Source organism: Carassius carassius, chromosome 26 (genome assembly GCF_963082965.1).
Source record: "Carassius carassius chromosome 26, fCarCar2.1, whole genome shotgun sequence".
NCBI lineage: Eukaryota > Metazoa > Chordata > Actinopteri > Cypriniformes > Cyprinidae > Carassius > Carassius carassius.
In genome coordinates this window covers 8830585-8851658 of record NC_081780.1, presented here as the reverse complement: position 1 = coordinate 8851658, position 21074 = coordinate 8830585, and the positions used below count along the sequence as shown (strand labels likewise).

At 36.0% G+C, this 21074-nt stretch overlaps 3 protein-coding genes and 1 long non-coding RNA gene across 7 annotated transcripts; 2 read left to right on the top strand and 2 right to left on the bottom strand.

The window, feature by feature from the left end:
- Nucleotides 1-292: 292 nt before the first annotated feature.
- opn1sw1 (opsin 1 (cone pigments), short-wave-sensitive 1) lies at nucleotides 293-3496 on the top strand. The gene is made up of 5 exons (XM_059511033.1): nucleotides 293-668; nucleotides 1522-1690; nucleotides 1774-1939; nucleotides 2179-2418; nucleotides 2501-3496. The coding sequence occupies exons 1-5, from the start codon at nucleotides 329-331 to the stop codon at nucleotides 2594-2596; spliced, it is 1011 nt and encodes a 336-aa protein (XP_059367016.1). The 5' UTR covers nucleotides 293-328; the 3' UTR covers nucleotides 2597-3496.
- A 91-nt stretch (nucleotides 3497-3587) lies between these two features.
- LOC132105706 (uncharacterized) lies at nucleotides 3588-4923 on the bottom strand. The gene is made up of 2 exons (XR_009423980.1): nucleotides 4645-4923; nucleotides 3588-4587 (listed from the first exon to the last, which is right to left on the bottom strand). It is a non-coding gene; the product is annotated as an uncharacterized LOC132105706 (long non-coding RNA).
- A 26-nt stretch (nucleotides 4924-4949) lies between these two features.
- Nucleotides 4950-9836, bottom strand: calua (calumenin a). The gene is made up of 7 exons (XM_059511032.1): nucleotides 9685-9836; nucleotides 7578-7814; nucleotides 7214-7407; nucleotides 6588-6754; nucleotides 5694-5754; nucleotides 5366-5565; nucleotides 4950-5280 (listed from the first exon to the last, which is right to left on the bottom strand). The coding sequence occupies exons 1-7, from the start codon at nucleotides 9762-9764 to the stop codon at nucleotides 5176-5178; spliced, it is 1044 nt and encodes a 347-aa protein (XP_059367015.1). The 5' UTR covers nucleotides 9765-9836; the 3' UTR covers nucleotides 4950-5175.
- Nucleotides 9837-9907: 71 nt separating this feature from the next.
- On the top strand, nucleotides 9908-20579 carry mdm1 (Mdm1 nuclear protein). Of its 4 annotated transcripts, none has more exons than XM_059511031.1 (15): nucleotides 9908-10005; nucleotides 12387-12492; nucleotides 12645-12958; nucleotides 13234-13368; nucleotides 13774-13950; nucleotides 14180-14322; nucleotides 14523-14619; nucleotides 14950-14982; nucleotides 16630-16835; nucleotides 16937-17182; nucleotides 17545-17687; nucleotides 17927-18063; nucleotides 18144-18363; nucleotides 19810-19875; nucleotides 20161-20579. In XM_059511031.1, the coding sequence occupies exons 2-15, from the start codon at nucleotides 12459-12461 to the stop codon at nucleotides 20268-20270; spliced, it is 2061 nt and encodes a 686-aa protein (XP_059367014.1). In that variant the 5' UTR covers nucleotides 9908-10005; nucleotides 12387-12458; the 3' UTR covers nucleotides 20271-20579. The 4 variants fall into 4 exon arrangements, with proteins under 4 accessions (XP_059367014.1, XP_059367011.1, XP_059367012.1 ...); XM_059511028.1 differs by lacking the exon at nucleotides 9908-10005 and adding an exon at nucleotides 11715-11851; XM_059511030.1 differs by lacking the exon at nucleotides 9908-10005 and adding an exon at nucleotides 11933-12026.
- The last annotated feature ends 495 nt before the right edge of the window (nucleotides 20580-21074 follow it).

The window sequence follows — 21074 nt, the reverse complement described above, 5'->3', positions numbered from 1 at the left end:
ATCACTGTTGTTTATGCTCTAATACAATCTAAAACATATGATATTCCACATTTGTAGAGCAACACGTGTTGCCTAATCATGTGCTTAGAGATTCCATGATGGTGTTGAGCATAATTTGCATGGACAGGACAGATTATCCTGACAACATGTCCGGAAGATCACCCGGAGGATGATCTTCCTTTTCATCCCCCTCTACCCCCCCACTTTCACACCAGGCAAGACTCTGAGGATTATATAAAAGGCCATCCCATCCATGTTTGGTCAGCAGGCTGCTCATCCACAGCAGACAGAGACACAGCGAAAGAACAAGGGCACTAACGGTGCAACCATGGACGCGTGGACCTATCAATTTGGTAACCTCTCCAAAATCAGCCCCTTCGAGGGCCCACAGTACCATCTGGCCCCCAAGTGGGCTTTCTACCTGCAGGCAGCTTTCATGGGCTTTGTATTTCTTGTGGGCACACCTATGAATGCCATCGTCCTCTTTGTAACAATGAAGTACAAGAAACTCAGACAGCCTCTCAACTACATCTTGGTGAACATCTCCCTAGGAGGCTTTATTTTCGACACTTTTTCTGTAAGCCAAGTATTCTTTTCTGCTCTTAGAGGTTATTTCTTCTTCGGTCATACGATGTGTGCATTGGAATCTGCAATGGGATCGATTGCGGGTAAGACAAAGCGTCTGCAAACTTTGAATAGCATAGACATTACTAGGGTCGGGAATCGAAAATCAGTTCCAGAATTAGATACTTAAGGTTAGGAATTGGATACTCAGACACCTATCAATTCCTATGTGCACTTCTTTTATTTTAGCTGGTGAAAAGTGGCTGATAAAAATTTATTTGTCTTTGAATCATTAATTCAAGAGATTCATTTAAAAACACTGATTCATCCTAAAACAAGTATATCTTGAGTTAGTCATTGAATCATTCCATTTGTAAATTCCATGAGATTTTGTTTAGTCATCTAATATTTTTTTTCTTAAGATTTGTGAGAGAACTACAACCTCCATTATAAAAGTCCCAATTTATCCAGAATCATGCAACTCTATTTTGCACACAAACAGCTCCTAATCGAGATTTTTATTCATGGTATTCAGCAGCAATTAAAAGTTTAGCAAAAAGAGACACAGAACTAATATGTTTGATATCTAAGTGCTTGACTTCATTTTTTTTTTTTTTAACCCATTGGAATCTACACTGGGAATCGGTAAGAATCGGAATCGATAAGCAGAATCTGAATTGTAATTGATAAAATTGAAACTATACTCAACCCTAGACATTACACTCTTAAAATTGAAGGTTTTAATCATTGGCATCAATGGTTCTGTGGAGAACCTGGCGGGGGCATCCAAGGAACCTTTCAATTCCATAAAATTAGATTTTTTCTTCACGCTGAGAAAAAATTCAAGAAGTGATCACTGAATGAGAAATCAATGGCATCTTCTAATGGCATCACTGGGAAATCCCCCCTTTCGTAAACTTTAGTATGTTAATATTGGTGGTTGTCTTATTCTCACAGGACTTGTGACAGGATGGTCTCTGGCAGTTCTGGCTTTCGAGAGATACGTGGTTATCTGCAAACCCTTTGGAAGCTTCAAGTTCGGACAAGGCCAGGCAATGGGAGCCGTTGCGCTCACCTGGATCATAGGTATCGGTTGTGCCACTCCTCCATTCTGGGGATGGAGCAGGTGAAAGACATTTTTCTTTGTAATATTTGGAAGCGTGCACTCATAATTTTAAAGATTAACTTTATTTACATTTGAATTTAAAGATACATTCCAGAGGGTCTTGGCACCTCCTGCGGACCTGACTGGTACACAAAAAATGAGGAGTACAATTGTGAGAGCTACACTTACTTCCTAATGGTCACCTGCTTCATCATGCCAATGATTATCATTATCTTCTCCTATTCACAACTGTTGGGAGCCCTGCGTGCTGTGAGTATCCCAATTTTTTTTTTATTAATATTTTATATACATAATTGCATATATTACAAGCAATATTATTTAGAAATTATATTTAAAATTGTCATATGTCATGTAATATATATTCACTTCAAATGAGTTTTTTTATATGACTTAGCATTTCTTAACCTTTTTTTTGAATATGTGTAAATGCTGAATAAATCAGAAACATATATTTGACAAACTTGAAATGTTTCAATATTTACCAATAGGTTGCAGCCCAGCAGGCCGAGTCTGCCTCCACCCAAAAGGCTGAGAAGGAAGTGTCCAGGATGGTTGTTGTGATGGTTGGATCTTTTATCGTTTGCTATGGCCCTTATGCGATCACTGCCTTGTATTTTAGCTATGCTGAGGATTCAAACAAGGATTACCGTCTGGTGGCCATCCCTGCTTTGTTCTCAAAGAGCTCGTGCGTGTACAACCCCCTAATCTATGCCTTCATGAACAAACAGGTGAGATGGACAAAACATATGCTTTAAATAATATCACTACACAACTAGACAAAAACCAATACTCTGCCATTTTGTGTTCCAGTTCAATGCCTGCATCATGGAGACTGTATTTGGCAAGAAGATTGATGAGAGCTCAGAGGTTTCCAGCAAGACTGAAACCTCCTCTGTGTCTGCATAAATTATTCCACAATTTTCTACTCCTATTTACAACTTGTCTGGACCTGTTTTCCTGTTATCCCTTGCCCTGATTGTTCAAATCCTGCACCTTTACACCTTGTTGAGGGCTGAGGGAGTCTCCATGTCCTGAAGACACAGCCCGCTGGATGGCCAAACCAGAGGGCGATATCCTACCATCCTTTGTGTGCAGAACTGGTACACCTTCAAAATACTACAATTTTATTTATTTTTTTGTAATTCTTTGTAATCTTATGTTACAACAATGCATTATGCATTGACGATGAAGTAGAATGTTAAATTGTTAACTTGCAACAGAAAATCAAAAAAAAAAAAAAGAGAATAATAATTAAAAAATAAAATAAAAAGAAATGAGACATCCTCTAATGTGAATGGACTTATGCAAACTGAAAATGGAAATTCCCAATCTTTTTTTTTATGCTCTTTGGCTGCATTTATAGTAGCAATTATATTCTCATCAAATGACATATCACATTGAGATCTTAAGTAAACTAAGTAACCTAAAAGCCCATACCAATCAAAAGTGCTCGTTTCGTCAAAAGAACACAGTGTAACTAAGCGGTTTACTCTCATCTTCTACAAAGAACTTACTAAAGCCCAGCTTTCTGGCTGGATTAGCCAAGATATATAAGATCACAAGGGAATTATCCAAGTCCATCCGCTTGTTTGCAGCTGAGGAACCGTTCACTGGAAGTTTGCTGGTAACAAATAATGAGCGACAGCTTTTGTCCAATCACTGGCTTCATGACGTTGGATCTCGAATATCTGTATCTATATTACTTCTGTACATGTTTTGTTGTAATTAGATATAAAGTGTGCATGAATTTGTACATGTGCCCGGATTTTAGAATTAATAAAGATTTATATTGTTTGATGCATTTTATTTCCTCTACCTACTAGCTTCTATTAATCAACTGAATGACAGGCAGAGTGAATGCCGAAAAAAGACAAATGACATGAAAAACAAGTTACAATTTCAGTCATAATTTTGTTTTATTGACAATTTGTTGTTGCCAAGATACAGACTTTAGGTGCTGAAACAGCACCACTTGAAGGAACTCACCTGAAACCACTCTGTGCTAAAACATTTTTAATAAAAAAATGCATTAAAAGGACAACTAATGGTCCACATTGCTATGTTCATGACATAGCAAACATATTGCAAACTTCATTTGATTGATAGTGCATTTCAAATAATGAAGCTGAAAGCAACAACTATTCAGTAACATGTTACATTGGACCCTGCAAACCAAAATGAATCGAGCCATAAATATTCAATGAAAGGCACGATGAGAGTGTGTCTATTAAAGATCAAAATCAGTGAGTCTTTAAAAAAAACAAACATCTTAATATCAATAGATGAATGTGTGACTGAATAAGCCGAGGTTTTTTTCTAATAAATATTGAAAGAAGACAAGATATAGCCTTGAGAGGATCATGACCTATGGCTCTAAAATCAATGTTTGTGCCAAGACAATTACGCACAGGAGAGAAATGTGAGTTTCTATGTATAAAAAGTATATACATATTCACATATACATTGTGAATATATACATGTATTTTTGTTTCTATTTGTGTAAACTCTAAGAAGAAGCCAATCTGAGAGGATTCTGTACCAATGGTATTCTACTGAGAAGGACTGTGAACAGCAGGGGAAGCTGATCGTAGATCAGAAGCAACACTGCAAAACTGCCTTGATTCTAGCTCTGAATAAACTGCTTCACATTAAAAAACAAATGTAAACAGTTATTGAAATGGTAATGATGCTGTACATGAACCACAATTCCAAAGACAGATAAAAAATAAAATAAAAAACCTTGAAGTGTTAGTTCACCCAAAAATGAAAATTCTGTCATTAATTTCTCACTCATGTCATCCCAAACCCGTAAGACCTTCATCATCTTCAGAACACATATTAAGATATTTTTGATGCATCCCGAGAGCTCTCTGACCCTCCCATAGACAGCAAGTGTCCTTACAAGATCAAAGTCCAGAAACGTAGCAAGGACATCGGTGAAGTGTCTATGTGACATCAGGGGTTCAACAGTAATTTTATGAAGCTACAAGAATACTTTTTTTGTGCAAAATAAATTTATGTGTGGCGCAGCTGACACAGAACAGCATATGCCATTTACAAATTTGAATAAAGTCATTAAATTACTTCGTAAAATTGCAGTTGAACCCCTGATGTCACATGGATTACTTTACCGACGTCCTTGCTATGTTTCTGGACCTTGATCGTGATAAGACCCTTGCTGTCTATGGGAAGAGCTCTCGGATTTAATCAAAAATACCTTAATTTGTGCTCTGAAGATGAACGGAGGTCTTACGGGTTTGGAACATCATGAGGCGGAGTAATTAATGACAGAATTTTTGGCTGACCTATCCCTTTAAGTAGTGTCATCATGAATGCATTTCCGTGTGCAAAAAGGGAAAACAATCTATCAAGTGAACTAAATCTGAGGAATTAATGTTGTTTTATGGTGAAGCAATATCAAATAAATTATATCCATTTACCAAAACAAGTTAAAAAGTAATGCTCTATTATACTAGAAAAACGAATTAAAACTCATCATGTCGAACTAAAGCCTCCCCGAAGTCAGTCGCTTGACTTCCCACAAACAAATCGTACTTGTTGAGTATTTCCTCTTTGGTGAGTTTGCCATCCTGAAAGACAGTGTGACAGACAGACAGTTGATTTCGGTTATAACTTGAGGAAAGCTGACTAAAGAAGTTTTTAAGGTTGGCTCACCTTGTTTGTGTCAGACTCGTACACCAGATGCTTGGCTTCGGCTTCTGCGTGGTCGTAGTCGGCTGGCAGGATCCAGTCCATGGTCTCATCTTTGTCCATCTTCCCATCCTTGTTCTTGTCCCTAAACTCTGCAAACTGCTCTCGCTCCGTCGCCACCCATTCTGGCTCGTCCATTTCATCCTCATGGTTGTACATGTCGCCTGATATTCAAGAACATTCAACTGATGTTAAGCTATACTGACAAACTGACATTTTGGAAAAGATTAAAAAAAAGAAATAAAAGATTTTGTAAGAGAAAAAAAAAAACCTTATACCGTATTTCACTCACCAATATACTCCTCCAGCTCGATAAAACCATCACCATTCTTATCAATATCCTCAATAGTTTCCTAATGATAAAGAAAGAGTGAAATAGGTTACAGAAAATTCAGACAAAGCCTAGTAACTATATAAAAATCTAAATGATCCAGTTATTGTCATTCATACATGTTCCTGGTCTTATGTCCAAAATGCATCGTTGCACATGATAAAGGAAAAGAATGTTTGTCATTTCTTTTCTTTTCTTTCTTAAATTTCCTTTCATTTGACACCACCAATTCCCATTAAATAAAAAGTGGCCACATCCAATGTTACACCATTATACACTGCCATTAAAATTACCAACTATATATATATTTTTTTGCAAGGAACTCATGCTTTTATTCAGCAAGTATGCATTTATTTTAAATAAGGAATTAGAGTAAAGTCATGTATATTGTTAAAAAGGATTTCTGTTTCAAATAAATACTGTCTGTTCTGAACTTTCTATTCATTAAAGAGGCCGGAAAAACTGATGATTCCCACAAAAATGTTATGCAGCACAACTGTTTTCGATATTGAAAATCATAAGAAATGTCTCTTAAGCACCAAACCAGCATCTCAGAATGATTTCTGAAGGATCATGAGATACTGAAGACTGGAGTAATGGCTGCTGAAAATTCAGCTTTACCATCGCAGGAATAAATTAGATTATAAACTTATTATAAACTTATTATAAATTTATAATAATATAATAATATTTCAGAATATGACTGTTTTTACTGAGTTTTTGATCAAATAAGAGCAGACTTCTGTAAAAAAAAAAAATATATGACCGCTCTACAGATTTCAGTTTACAGAAGTAAAACAGGATACAAACAGGTTTAGAACCGCAATAGAACCGACATAATAATAGCAGACCCACCAACACAACAATTTCTTTCATATGTTCATACTCCTCAGGATGAAGGAAAGCAGTGAACTCTTCTTTGTCAGCGATGTGGTCTCCATTTCCATCAGCCATTTTGAAGCGCCGTTCATCTCTAGCCATCATCTGCTTGTAGTTATAGCCATCATCAGACTCAGGATCATCTAGAAAAACCCAGACAGTGCAAATGATTCAATTAGTAGATCAAATGATTAATAAAATACTTACTATTGCAGTTCTGCTTGGTGACAACAGTGGTCTAAAAACTACACACTTAACCAAAAATTACAATTCTGTCATAATTTACTCACTCTCACTTTTTTTCAGATCTTTCTGACTTTCTTTATTCTGTGGAATGTAAAAATATATATATTTTGAAGAATGTTCCAACACTTTCTGTTCGTAAAATGAAAGTCAGTGGGGTCCAAAACCACACTGGACCCTGAGCTTTTATTATATGAACATTATTATTATTATTTTTATTTTATTTTTTTTAAACATCTTTATGTTCCACAGCAGAAGGAAATACATACAGGTATGGATCGGCATTGTGTGTTTGTACATTTCCATTTTGGGTGACCAATTCTTTAACTTTGTTTTTAATAACAGACTGGATTTTGTACCAAGGTAGGTTCCATATGTGACATTCTTGTATTCGTCCCAGGAGATCATGCCATCATTATTCATGTCAAAATCCTTCCATTGTCTTTCCATATTGTCATAGATGTACTTCTTCTGAGCTTTTTTGATCCATGCTTTCAGCTCGGCCTCTGTGACAAAGCCATCCTCGTCCGCATCGATCTTATCCACAATTTTACTGAAAAGAGCAAAAACATAAGAGTTTAAATTAACTAGAAGAGTGTGTCTACTTTTAATCATTTATTTTATATTAAAACGACCAACTCTCAATTAAAAGTAATGATTTGCAGTTATCTTGTTGCTGTGAATCACTACTAAATTCCCTTTAACACTCAGCACGATCCTTACCCAAGCCTATTCTTGCTTTCCTCTGGGGTCAGGTCATCAAACGTCTTAGCTTCGTCCTCTCCAAGGAAGGCATCGTGGTCATAGTCAAAGTTTGTGCCATCGTCATGCTCCTTGCTGCTCAGTGGTGCATCATGGTGGACACGGTCCTTCTTTTCTGTGGGTTTGCTGGTGGCGTAGACCACGCACAGAGCAAAGCACATCAACAGAGGCCTAATCTCAATCTTCATCATATAAGCTCTGGTGAAAGAGAGAGAAAATATTAACATATATATATGCACACCAAATCCCCTTTAAACTAAAATAAATACTGATCATAGGAATATCTGATGTGGCAACGTTTAAATAATCCAACGTGCAAACATAATTTTACGTGTTTGAAGGTCTGTTTGAATCAGTGAATGTAAACACTGTGTATGTTTGAGCAAGAAGTGTGACATACACTACCGTTCAACATTTAGGGTTGGTAAGATTGTTTAATGATTTGGAAAGAAGTCTCTTGTGCTCATCAAGGCTGCAATTATTTGGATCCAAAATACAGTAATATTGTGAAATATTACAATTTAAATGTACTCTTTTCTAATTATATATTTTACTGTCTTTTATTCATGTGATGTCAAAGTTAAAATAACAACAGCCATTACTTTAGTCTTCAGTGTCACATGATCCTTCAAAAATCATTCTAAGATGCTGATCAGCTTCTCAAGAAATATTCTGTATTATTATCAATGTTGAAAATAGTTCAGTATTTTGTGGAAATCAGGATTCACCGATGAATACAAGGAAGAAACATTCCTTTAAAAAAATAGAAACCTTCTACAATGTCATAAATGTCTTTACTGTCACTATAGGCCAATGTAATATGTGACCCTGGACCACAGTCGCTGGGGTGTATTTCTATGGGTCAAAATTATCGATTTTTCTTTTATGCCAAAAATCATTAGGATATCAAGTAAAGATCATGTTCCATGAAGATATTTTGTAAATTTCCCACCGTAAATATATTAAAACTTAATTTTTGAATAGTGATATGCATTGCTAAGAATTCATTTGGACAACTTCAAAGGCGATTTTCTCAGTATTTAGATTTTTTTGCACCCTCAGAATCCAGATTTTCAAATAGTTGTATCTCAGCCAAATGTTGTCCGATCCTAATAAACCATACATCAACGGGAAGCTTATTTATTCAGCTTTCAGATGAGTTATACATCTAAATTTAGAAAAATTGACACGCACAAATGATCACATATGTCCTTGCTGAATAAAATGAAGTGTATAAAAAATAATAAGTCAGTAAAAATACTGACCCCAGACTTTTGTACGACAGTGTAAATGTGTATAATAAGGGAAAGATAACAATCCTGACTGGCAAAATACCAAAAAAGAATCTTTGACAGGAAACACTGTCGACATGAACAAAAATGTGTTTCCAGAGAATGGGGAAAAAAATAAAGGGCAACTAAAAAAAGTGAAAATGACAAGTATTACAGCCAAGACAAGTGTCCAAGACCCACTAACAAAATTAGTACAAAAAATATAATTACAGAATTTAAGACTCAATCAGTAATTAGTCACACAAGAAATACGGTAAATCACATATTACAATTGTATATACAGCTTCATTAAGACTTACTTACAGTATAAAAAGCAGTTAAGATGTTCTTGTCTTTCAAAGTAACGTTATACATTAGCTTTTTACTACTTGTTAACTAAAAATTATAACAGACATGATCCAGATAATCTAAGCAGCACAAACCCAAGCAAAAAGTGACCTTACAGCACATTTAAGATGAGATGGCACCATTCACTTTTATAGGGTGAAATAATAAGACGCAATGAAAGTGAATGGTGACTGGGGCTGTCAGTCTTCTAACGTTATAGTTTTACTTTCCACATATGAAATGAAGTCATAGACATTTATAACAACATTGGGGTAAGCAAATAATGACAAAAATTTACTATTTTGCTAAACTATCCCTTTAACGTTCAATACTAACGTTCTCTTTAAGCGGCATTATAAGGTTACACGGTCAGTAAGCAGTGGTCAATCACATCACTAAAGACCAAACAGGCAAAAGCGTATCAAAGCGTGTATAAAATACAAACATACCTAGATTCAATACGAGGCCGAGAATCCCAGACACAAAACAGGGTCTTTGGTATACTCTGCACACCCCTGTTCTGCCACATCGTTCTTTGGACTAGCGATCCAATCACAGCGCAAACAGTGGAGTCCGTTCGCTGCCATTGGGCCACTTCAGCACAGCAAACCCCGGATGTCATGGAAACCGTTGTTTTAAAATGCGCAGAACTCATCGCGCTCTCTTTTGATTGGCTACAGCGCATCGGGAAACCAATCAGCGCTCGAGGCTTCACAATCGGTTAATTCATCGATCGAGACCGTTGTGCATCCAGTGGACTGTGTTATTGGGTACGTATTGCCACGTCCCCAAATTTGAGAGACCCTCAAATTCTCGCGGAAAGGTGCCTGCCATCCTTGTACTGAACATTATTTGTAGAAGTGATGAATGGCTTATCAGCATCGAATTTTAATGATTGGATTAACTTAATTTAACTGATGTCAGGTTTAGGTTTAGCTATTTTCAGCCATTCAGTATACTAGGCTACTTGTAATTTAAAGCCACCAGCTAGTTAAACTCATAGACGGTTAAACTACACAATTGAGTAAGTAGTAATAGTGGAGAAATTATAAGGTATTTATGTTTATTACGAGATGCCTTTCTAAACTGTTTAGAAAAGCATCTGCTGTTTAAACACAATAATCACTATAAGCTGCAAGGAAACAAACAAAACTAACACTTTATTTTAAGATGTCCTTGTTACACTTACATGCACTTAGTATTTTAATAACCCTTAAGTATGCATAATTACATGCAAGTAATCCTAACCCTAACCATATGTGAACCTAAACCACAAAAACAGTCATTAGGGTAATTTTAAATTGAGATTTATACATTAATTATACAGCATCATAAAGATGAAAAAATAAGCATTCCATTTGGTTGAGTTACAACAATTTGAAAATCTGGAATCTGAGGGTGCAAAAAAATCTAATTATTGAGAAAATCGCCTTTAAAGTTGTCCAAATTAAGTCCTTATCAATGCATATCACTATTCAAAAATTAAGTTTTGATACATTTACACAGTAGGAAGATTTACAAAACATCTTCATTGAACATGATCTTTACTTAATATATGTTTTTTATTATAAAATAAAAATTTATAATTTTGACCTATACAATGTACAATGTAAGCTGTTGCTACAAATATACATGTGTTACTTATGACTGGTTTTGTGGTCTATAGGGTCACGTATAGTAAGTACATGTATGTATAATTAGATTGTAACAAGGACACATTAAAATAAAGTTTAACCCAGAAATATAAACAAACAAACAAACAGATGTAATAAAAAATAACTGTAATAAATTAGTAGGCTAAATGCAGCATTGATTTCACTTTCATTGTGGAAAACATGACCATGACAATAACCTGATGTAATACAGAACAATATTACATGAAGAACACAAAAGCATAGCTTTCTTCTAATTGATCCATTATTCCAAGATGACAGAGATGTTTTGTGTACTGTTTGTGCATGCACAGTCATGAATGTAAAATTTGCCAAGAAAAACAATTGAAAAATTTGTCTTTTGTGGAATCTGAAGCAAAATACCAAAAATAATGTCCGTCAAATGAACTGATGAAGGCAGAATGTTATTTTTTGACAAAAGCAAAAATATCATATCAAAGATTATGAGAGTAATTACATAACTTAAACTTATTTCAGTAAGCTAGAATTGAAACAACAAAGAGTAGGTTATGTCAGTTATATATACAGTAGAGCAATAACAGCTCTTTTTGTATACATTTTAAGTTTAAAGGTTATTTATTTTATGTTTGGGAAAAGCATTTTTGCTGTAAAGACCAGAACGCCCCCCATATTACATTTATCAAACAAGCAAAGAAATTCAAATCTGATCAATGGGAGTAACATAATAAATTACACCAAACCACTCATGCATACACACCGCAGTAAAGCGCATAGACAGTAAAAGAAAGGTAAAGCGTCATAACAAATCGGCTTATAGTCGTGCGCATGCGCGTATCGTGGGACGCTGCAGCCCTCACCAAGGTAACAGCAAAGCCTGTAACCGAATCTGATCTCAAGCGTGTAAAAACACTTCTTTTGTTCACGGACCTCTCTGTGCACTAGTCGCCACTGGCTCGGATTCAGAATGCCTGTCCGTTTTAAGGTAAGTTAATTAAATTATTTATTACATATTAAATTGCTGATAACATGACACAATAGTACCAGACTGAAGGTGCACGCGCTCGTGCGACGTCATTTGTTTGAGGAAAAGAGAGCTCGCGCTGCAGGATGCAAAAATGCTTTCAGTTTTGAGATTTATTTTGGGTGTTTACATTTAGGTAACTAAATATGCATGCATACGAATCATTGTAAGACATTGATTACGCGTTGCCGAAAACAAATAGATACAATTATAGAGCACTTTTTTATGTGGTTTTATAAAGAACCGTCTTAAACGGTAAAGCCTTTACAAGTTACCCCCGATACTTCCTGTTATGTCTTGAAGACATTTGTGCGCCGATTAAAAGGCATCAAGATTATCCACTTGTCACCATAGAAGCATGGCTTTTCTGATAAATCACAGAGCATTTCCTAGACCTCTCATTTAAATATTCAGATTGTATAACGTACCAAATGCAAAATGTGCGATACTCGTGCCATAAAGTCTACTTATTGTTTGTATGTTCCACTTCTAATAGGGATTCAGTGAGTATCGAAGTAAATACAAAGGTCGAACAAGACGATCCAGAAGCGATTCTCCTCATCGCAGGATGCGACTGGCAGGACTGCGCTCTGATCAGTCAAGTATGTACTAGATAGATAGATAGATAGATAGATAGATAGATAGATAGATAGATAGATGTGTTGACAGATGTGTTTTAAAATGAAAATAATTATCTTGAAATAAATTCGTTATGAATTAATTTAATTGATTGGTCTTTTTCTTGCATTTAAAGGAATTACCCAGGAACCCCAATTTATATCCAAAAGGAAAGTGCACCTTTATCCACCTCAGATATCTAGTTCCCTCCGATGGGAAGGGCATGATCCAGCTCCACGGCGTCAGGAGAAGAGCAGGCCTGTCACACCTCCAGCTGTCACACCTGTGCTCAGAGCATATAGTGCAGAAAGAGTAGTGACCCCTCTTGCCCCAAGAGACCCTGCGCCACCAGAGGGCACCGCTGCACCATCCCAACAACAACAGACAGATGAGCAAGCAGCTCAGACATCCACCACTGCTGCAGACCAACAGCAACAAAGACTCAATGGGGTGAGTGGTTATAAGTGAGTGTGTTAGATTACTTTAAATAACAATAATGCAAAACAGCAACGCATTAAAAGAGGTTCAGTTGTGGTTCTGTTCATATGTAGTCCTTTTAATAAACAGAATCTCTAACCGAACTGTGTGGATGAGCACACATCACCCCCCCCCCTCCCTTTATTATAAACACTATAATTAGTATATAATATTTAGAATTGTACTATTAAGTGTTAATACCTTCATTACTGCAGTTACAGTTATTCAAAGCCTCTGTTTTTTACTAGATTCACCATGTGCTAAGGAAACGAGCGGGACTGAGATCGGAGCAACAGAGGAATGGCCGTTTGAGCTCTGAGTACCAGAGACAGTTCATGCGGAAAACGCCTGCAGCTGATTCGCCCCTGCTAGCTGCACATGAGGTGCTTTATTGCATTTTCATGAGCACTGTCCTAATTCAAAATAATTTTTAACATCACATATTGGTTTGCATAAAGTCCTGTATTGCATGGCCAGATTATCTGACATAACTTTTGGTCACCTGACGTGTTTCTTATATTTAGAGAAAGTAATTACTGCATATGTTTGAGTGCATTTTCTTTCATTAGTTAAAAAAACCCTTATCCAGTAGATGGCAGTACAGAGTTTTGCATGCTGACTTCAGAATATAGAACTGTTTATTGAAAATAGTTTTTATTAAACGAACAATAATTAGATTTAGAGAGCAAAAACACTTTCTTTTTGAGCAGCATCTTGTTATCAGAATGCCATAGTCATCAGGGTCATTTACACCTTTTTTGTTTTGGATAATTTCATGTCTGATTTAGATGTTGTATAGTAACAACAGAGCCATCCCGCCCTTCAAATCAAACCCAGTAGTTATGGAGAGTGAGTACAAGAGATGTTTCAAAGGATCACCTCCTCCCAGACCACCACGCCTGAGGCGAGATGTTGAACAACACGAGGTCTCGCAGCTTGATGCAGAGAACACAACCCCAGAGAAGGTACACAGATATATCTACATTCAGCTTACGTCAGTGGACACAGACTTTCCAGATATCTCTGCATAACTATGGAGCTGGATAAACCAGTTTCACTGACGTGTTAGTTCCTCGTAATTTTCACACATTCTATATGTATAGTTCTCATTGTATAGTAAGGAAGTATACATTAAGAAAAATGGTGCACCTTTGACAGTGTTATGGGATTTTGTCTAAATGCCCACCATGCCAGAGTAAAGGGAACAAGAAGAAGAAGAAAAAGAAGGAGCAACAACAGAACAGAAAGTCAAGCCGTGAAGAGGAATTAATCCATCGACAGCAACAGGAAGTGAGGTCAACCTGTGCACTGAGAGACCCTTCGCCCAAGGTTATGAGGTGACTTATATTGTATGGGACTAGGAAAAAAAATACAGAAATTAAACTCACAAGGCTTGTTTCACACATTTTGCATCAGCAGCACATAAGCACCACATATATATTTTAATATCCAAATGCTATACAACAGGTTACATTTAGATTTTTTTCACAAATTCCACAAACATAATAACCAGTGTCCCTCTTTGTCTGCCTGACAGGAAAGAGAAAACTGAGTACAGATCCAACTTTGGTTCTCCCCTCCAGTACAGTTACAGAGACGGAGGATGGGTGAAGATCAAAACCGCAAATGAGGAGGTGAGCTTCTGGAATAAGAAAAAAATATATGGGAAAAGGCCACAGAAAACAGCATTTTATTCTCATATGGCATAAAAAAAATGCTAAATGTTAAATCTTCCCATGTAATATTATGTATTTCTAGACCTTAAGTTAAATTATTAAAGTTAAATATACACAATGGGTGACTTAAAAGACAGCAATTAATAAAAGACCAGAAGTCTTAATTCAGGAGCAATTTTGACACCACATTACATGAGAGCTTGAGCTGTGATGGGTTAAAGTGGAAGAGCTGTTAGGAGAAAGAAGAGCAGTTTCTCTAATTACTGGTCTGTATTATTAATCTTACAGGAGTGTGAAGGTTTTCGAGAGTGGTATCATGAGGTAACTCTTCCGCCTGTTGCATCCATCCTCTCACTGCCGCTGCTGTCTCAAGAGACCTTCATTTGCTTGTGTGTGTGTCTGTGCTCACAAAATGTACTGTATGACCTCATTCAAAGTTAGACTATATGGGTGGTATCCCGGTGGACCTATTCTTGAAGAGTGTGTGTGTGTGTGTGTGTGTGTGTGTGTTCAATCTGTGTATGTGTGCATGTGGTGGATCAGTCAGCAAGATGTTATCTGTCAGCAGATATGGAACTTTGAAGTTGTCTGTGGTTTTGTTGGTTGATTTTTTTTTTTTGCTTTCAGTTGTCTGGTAATCCTGTATTAACTCTTGGCTCACTCACTGATTATAGAGGTTATGGACACGTTATTTTAAGGTCCAATTCTCACTATTAACAAACCAATAAATATGAATTTGACCTCAATTAACTCCTAATTCACTGGTTATTAATAGTTAGCTATGTAGTTGTTAAGTTTAGATACTGTTCAGGATAAGGGTAAAGAATTGTGCTTTATTAGTACTAATAAACAACCAATATTTTTATAACAGGTGTAATAATAAGTTAATATTATTTATTAATATTAATTAATAAGTTAACGAGTTAATAGTGACAGTTGGTCCCTATACTAAAGAGTAAATTAAGTTAATTATTTATTTATTCATTCATTTTATGAGTGACAGAGAATATATTATATATCAGAGGAGCCAATAATATAAGCTAAAATTTTAATGACAGAGGGGGTCAGAAAGTTTTTTAATAAGATGTCCCATTAATATTTGTAGTATTACATAAGTGATTAAATAGGTGTTATTTAAGCTATTACTTAGCTCTCATCACTTCCCTCCCCCCCAATTTGTATAAGTGTCACTGTAACTGCATCTTTCACGTGGTTCTTTTGCTGCTTAGTAAATTATTTGATCTGATGTCTTTGTTTTAACATGGTCCGTATTTGTCATGACAGTAAATTCTTTATTTTAATGTGTAAGTGCTTCAAATTTGTTAGCTAGATTGTAAACTTTATAGAGACTTCAAAGCAGTTTTTTTTTACATGCCGATCCTGTAAGAACAAACTAACTTTTGTAAGACAAAAGTACTTCATTTTAGGTTATGGTGTCAAGTGTGCTTTGATGCGTCTCCAGCAAAACTTTCATGTAAGACTTGCCATATGGGACAAAAGTGTCTTTCTGAGTCAGCTCTTTAGGAGCAGAGCATGACTGCCTTCACATTTATTCATACTCTGTACGGGTTTCGAAGCGGATGTGACAATGCTGCATGATGTCAATTTATGCTGATTCAATAACAAATTTATATTAAGCACATATAAGGACAATATCATGGCTTAACAATACATTTTATCACCACAAAAATTATATTAAATAATCTTTAAAAACATATTTTTGTATATATATATACAAAAATATATATTTATATATCGTTTTTTATTGTAAGTAAATTATGATTTTTATCCCATTTCATCAAAAATTTAAATGGGTCATGCATATTCCTTATTGTTGAGCCCTGTTTTGTCTGTGCTTCCAACAAATTATTAATCTTCTTGCCTAACATATTACCTGCAGTCCAGTCCTGTTTTTACCAGGCTCTTATTTATTATTCATGACTCTAAAGTTCTACTGTTTTTCCTCAGGTGCAGGAGTTACGGCAGAAAGCTGATGCCTACAGGAAAAGGGGCTGGGGAACTCATTTTTCTCGGCAGCATCTGAATCAGATCCTGTCGGACCACAACTGGATGTGGGAGCCTTCCAGTGGCACCTCTTCTTCATCCTCCATTGAATCCAAGGCCTGCAGAAGCAGTAGTAGCACCCCTATCATCGTGGCTCTGGACCTGGCCAGGTGAGCACAGCTCGACCATCAAAATTCGTCCAATTTAGTTAGCAAATCCAGTAAGATCTTTCTTTTAACAATGACCTGTGGTCTTTGGTATGTCTCTTTAGGGCTGGCAGTGTCAGCTCTAGTCCTGGGCCTTCTGCTTCTGTGGCAACCAGCAGGAGGAGCTCTGCTGGGGATGCTCATCTTCATGAAGACCCCACCCTCCCTGTGCAGAGGAAGTTGGCCTGGAATGAAGAAGATGGATTTGGAGAGAGAGATGAATCAGAGATTTCACAGGAGGAACTAAGAGTTGAAAAAAATGAGGGAAATCCAAAAGATGAGCATGGGCACATGAAGGAGAGAAATCAAAGGTATGTGCTTTTGTTCTGAAATGTGACCTTGGTTGCTTTTGAGATAAGAGAACCTGACAGAAACAACATGATGGTGTCAGTGTCAGGCAAAAGTCAGAATTGAAGAATTCTGTTCTATTCTTGAGTTGGCTGTGAGTTGAATTGGAACTTGAATGGGAAGTTAATTACAAATTAATGAAATGGATATAGTCACACAAATATATATATATATATATATAAACTTAATATATAATATTGGCTTGGAATCTTCAATATCAGTATAAATCCAGGCCTGATATAACAAAGATGACTCGTACATGCAAAAACGTTTCTGCCCATGCCGTGACAGTTTTTCATTTCGACATTTCGCATATCTTTTCTAGGTTGCATGCGTTGGAAACTGAGTCATCATCAGTGGTGGATGGGTCTGGATATTCCATTAACAGGGGCAGACAGCCAACCCCCGAACTTAGGACCATGCAGAGTGTACAAAGAACGCACCATGATCGGACCACTCCAGCCACCGGTACCAAACCTAGATTTACACACAGCTGTGGTTTCCTGTGCAGATGGTACATCTGTTTGTCACCTTGAACCTATACTTTTGGCATCTCACAACAGTTTCACTATGATTGAACGGTTTGCAGTCAGAACAACTGACTCCAAGCCGCTTGTTTCTTAGAAAAAGCTAGCAAACAAAGCATGAATTATATATAATTTATAGTATTTATCATTACTTTTAATAATGTTTCTGATTTTTATTAGGAGGAGCTTTGCTGGTCTCTCCGCCGAACATCAAACATTCCTCCAGGAGAGTTAGGAGGAGTGAGTCACCTTTAGGAAAACCTCACTCTCCTTACAAACGTATCATAGATGGCTCTCCACAGCAGCCACACAGTAAGGTACATGAGTCTTAGGTCAAATGTGCAATATTATGTCGCACATTATGTCTTCAGATTTTAAACTTCTTTGTATTGCAAAGACCGAGAGTGGAAGCCTGCCACGTTCCTCGCCAGCCGCTGGCCTGACCACCGTAGATGCATTTCCCATCCGAGAAGAGGCCTGGTCTGAGGAGGAGGTGTTAGACTACTCCACCAAGCCATCGCTAAAACAACAGACTAGCCACCGTCACAAAACTGATGTCCCACCACCTGTCAACAGGATCCAGGGCACAATGAGAAACCCGGAATTTCAGCATAATGGTACGGTTCCTTTCAGCATCCACTGACATAGATCTGGTTGCAGCCATGGGAATTTGATTATCAAAGGCCTAACAGTTGTAGCATTTATGAATTCACACCAAACTTGATGTCGTTTAAGCACATTAGAAGAAAGAACATTTTAGTTTGCGCTACAAATATATCGCTTTTTTTGATTGAAGATCATCAATCCATACAAGGGAAGAACAGCCGCCACATTTATAAGCACGCAATTGAAACATGCCTGAGTCATTTACCAGCAGAAGGAGTGGAGGGAGGTTAGGTTACCGCTAGCAATAGGGGGAGAATAATCTAGGTCAGTCTCCTGTCTTCTTTTTAATGTGTGTGTTTTTTTTCCACTAACGTCAGTGCATTATTTTGATACCACTGCACTTATTCAAGTCCTCATGCTAACTGGGCAGACTTTCCTTTGTCCCAGGAGTCATTTATTTCAAATAATTACTTAACATTTGATTGATATATATACCTACATGCCTCATAATTATGAGATAATTTGATTATTGCATTTACACCTCAAAAAAAAAAAAAAAAAAGTAAATTTCTTTGATTCGATTATACACATCGACGTTTCAAAGTATACTATTTCTCAAAAGTATTTTTTAAGAAAATTATATTTTTATTCATCAAGGATGGATTAAACTGTTCTGAAGTGATATTAAAAAGATTTCTAATTTTAAAAAGATTCTACCTATTTACAAAAGATTCTTTCTATTTCAAATAAATGCTGCTCAGTTGAACTTCAAAGAATCCTGAAAAATATATAAATATGTATCAAGGTTTCCATAAAATAAATAAATAGTTAAATAAAAAACAACAAGCAGTGCATTTTAATCAATGATAATGTATAATTAATGTATCTTAAAGCACAAAATCAGAATATTAGAATGATTTCAGATGGATCTCGTGACTGGAGTAATAACTGTTGTTTCGGCTTTACCATCAAAGAAATAAATCACACTGGAAAAAAAGAAAACACTTATTTTAAACTGTAATCATATTTTACAATATTAATGTTTTTATTGAATTGTTGATCAAATAAATGCAGCCTTGGCGAACATAAGAGAGCGTATATATTTCCCTGCCAGTATTATTGAGTAATATTCAGTAATACATATACAGCATTAAACATGAGTCTTAGGTCAAATGTGCAATATTATGTCTCACATTATGTCTTCAGATTTTAGCATTAAAGGTAAACTGGTGACAGTATAAACATTGTAAAAAGTGAAAATGCAGTTATTTTAATGACATAATCTGATCCTTAACGACTGCTGACTTACATAACCAATTAATTTAAATATTACGTGACAAAACGTACACTGTATAAAGTGGCGATTATGTGATTTAGTTTCACAGCCTATTGTGTTACGTTCATTAATGTAATTCACTCACTACACAGTCACATCATCTGCTTTGTGTCAATTGTAGGTAACCTGGGAATTTTTCGGCCAGAGCTGTTTCCTGAAGCTGAATCTTTCTGTGTGTCAGATAATGGTAAAATCACCTTCTTACTATAAGCAGATATTAGCAGCCATAAGCAGTTGGTGACAGTTACTTCACACTTTTATGTCTGTTTAGCAGTTTTAGCAGAAACAGGAATTAGATCAACTTGTCTTTTAATGTGGTGCAAATATCAAGCACAGCTAATGTTTTTCAAAGCACTGGTTTGATTTACTGTATGTCTGCACTGTTTGTGCAGTTACTCATTTATGGAGCAGCAGTATCTTAAAATATCTAAAATATTAACATATATTAATCTCTCTTTCATATTAAATCCAGATGATAAGATGTCTCAGATCTCATCTAGATCAGCAGCCTCATGCTCCATGGCCTCTGAACTCTTGGGTCGTGCTCAGAGAAGAAAGAAGGAATTCTGGGGAAAGAGCTAATGTGTCAAAGCCCATTAATCGGTTGTGCATAGACTGAAAAATGGCCATCAATTTCTCAGGAAGTGAAAATGTACATTTTTTTAAATCTTTCACTGATTTGTTTTTGTGTGATTTTTATTTGTATTCTTTTGGGATAGTCTGGCATTTAAAATTAAACAAATACTTGTAATTTATTTGTATTTACTTGCATTTTAATATGACTAGCCCAATATTGTGCATTCAGTACAAATGATTTTGCTAAGTAAACACTATAACACTGTCTGCAAAAAAGTAATAAAAATATGTTTGTACAATGATAGAAACAAAGATGCATAATTTTTCTCTTTGATACAAAATCCTAATTAATACACGTAATATTTAATAGCTCTAGGGTGAGCTGTTGAAGACAATAAATCCACAATCCACGTTACATTCAGTCTCATCAACTACATAAGCGATCGCACAAAGAAAGAAAACTAAAAAATAAGTTCTCAAATCAATTAATAATTTCATTGCTAACTTGTATTTACCTATTTCTGACATGATGTACAATAAATCTATCATAACAGTAATCAGCATTATACACATGAAAAAAGTCAGAAATGAATCGTTTCGAAACTTTGTTACTGGCTTGAATCAGCCCAGTGATTTAAACTACTGAATGAACTCAACAAATCCAGCCACTACTGAATCATATGACTGAATCAATATATATATATATATATATATATATATATATATATATATATATATATAGCCTCAATTTTCCCCTTTAAAAAAAAATAGTATTAAAATTGAATTGAAACACTTTTATAGGTGAGAGAT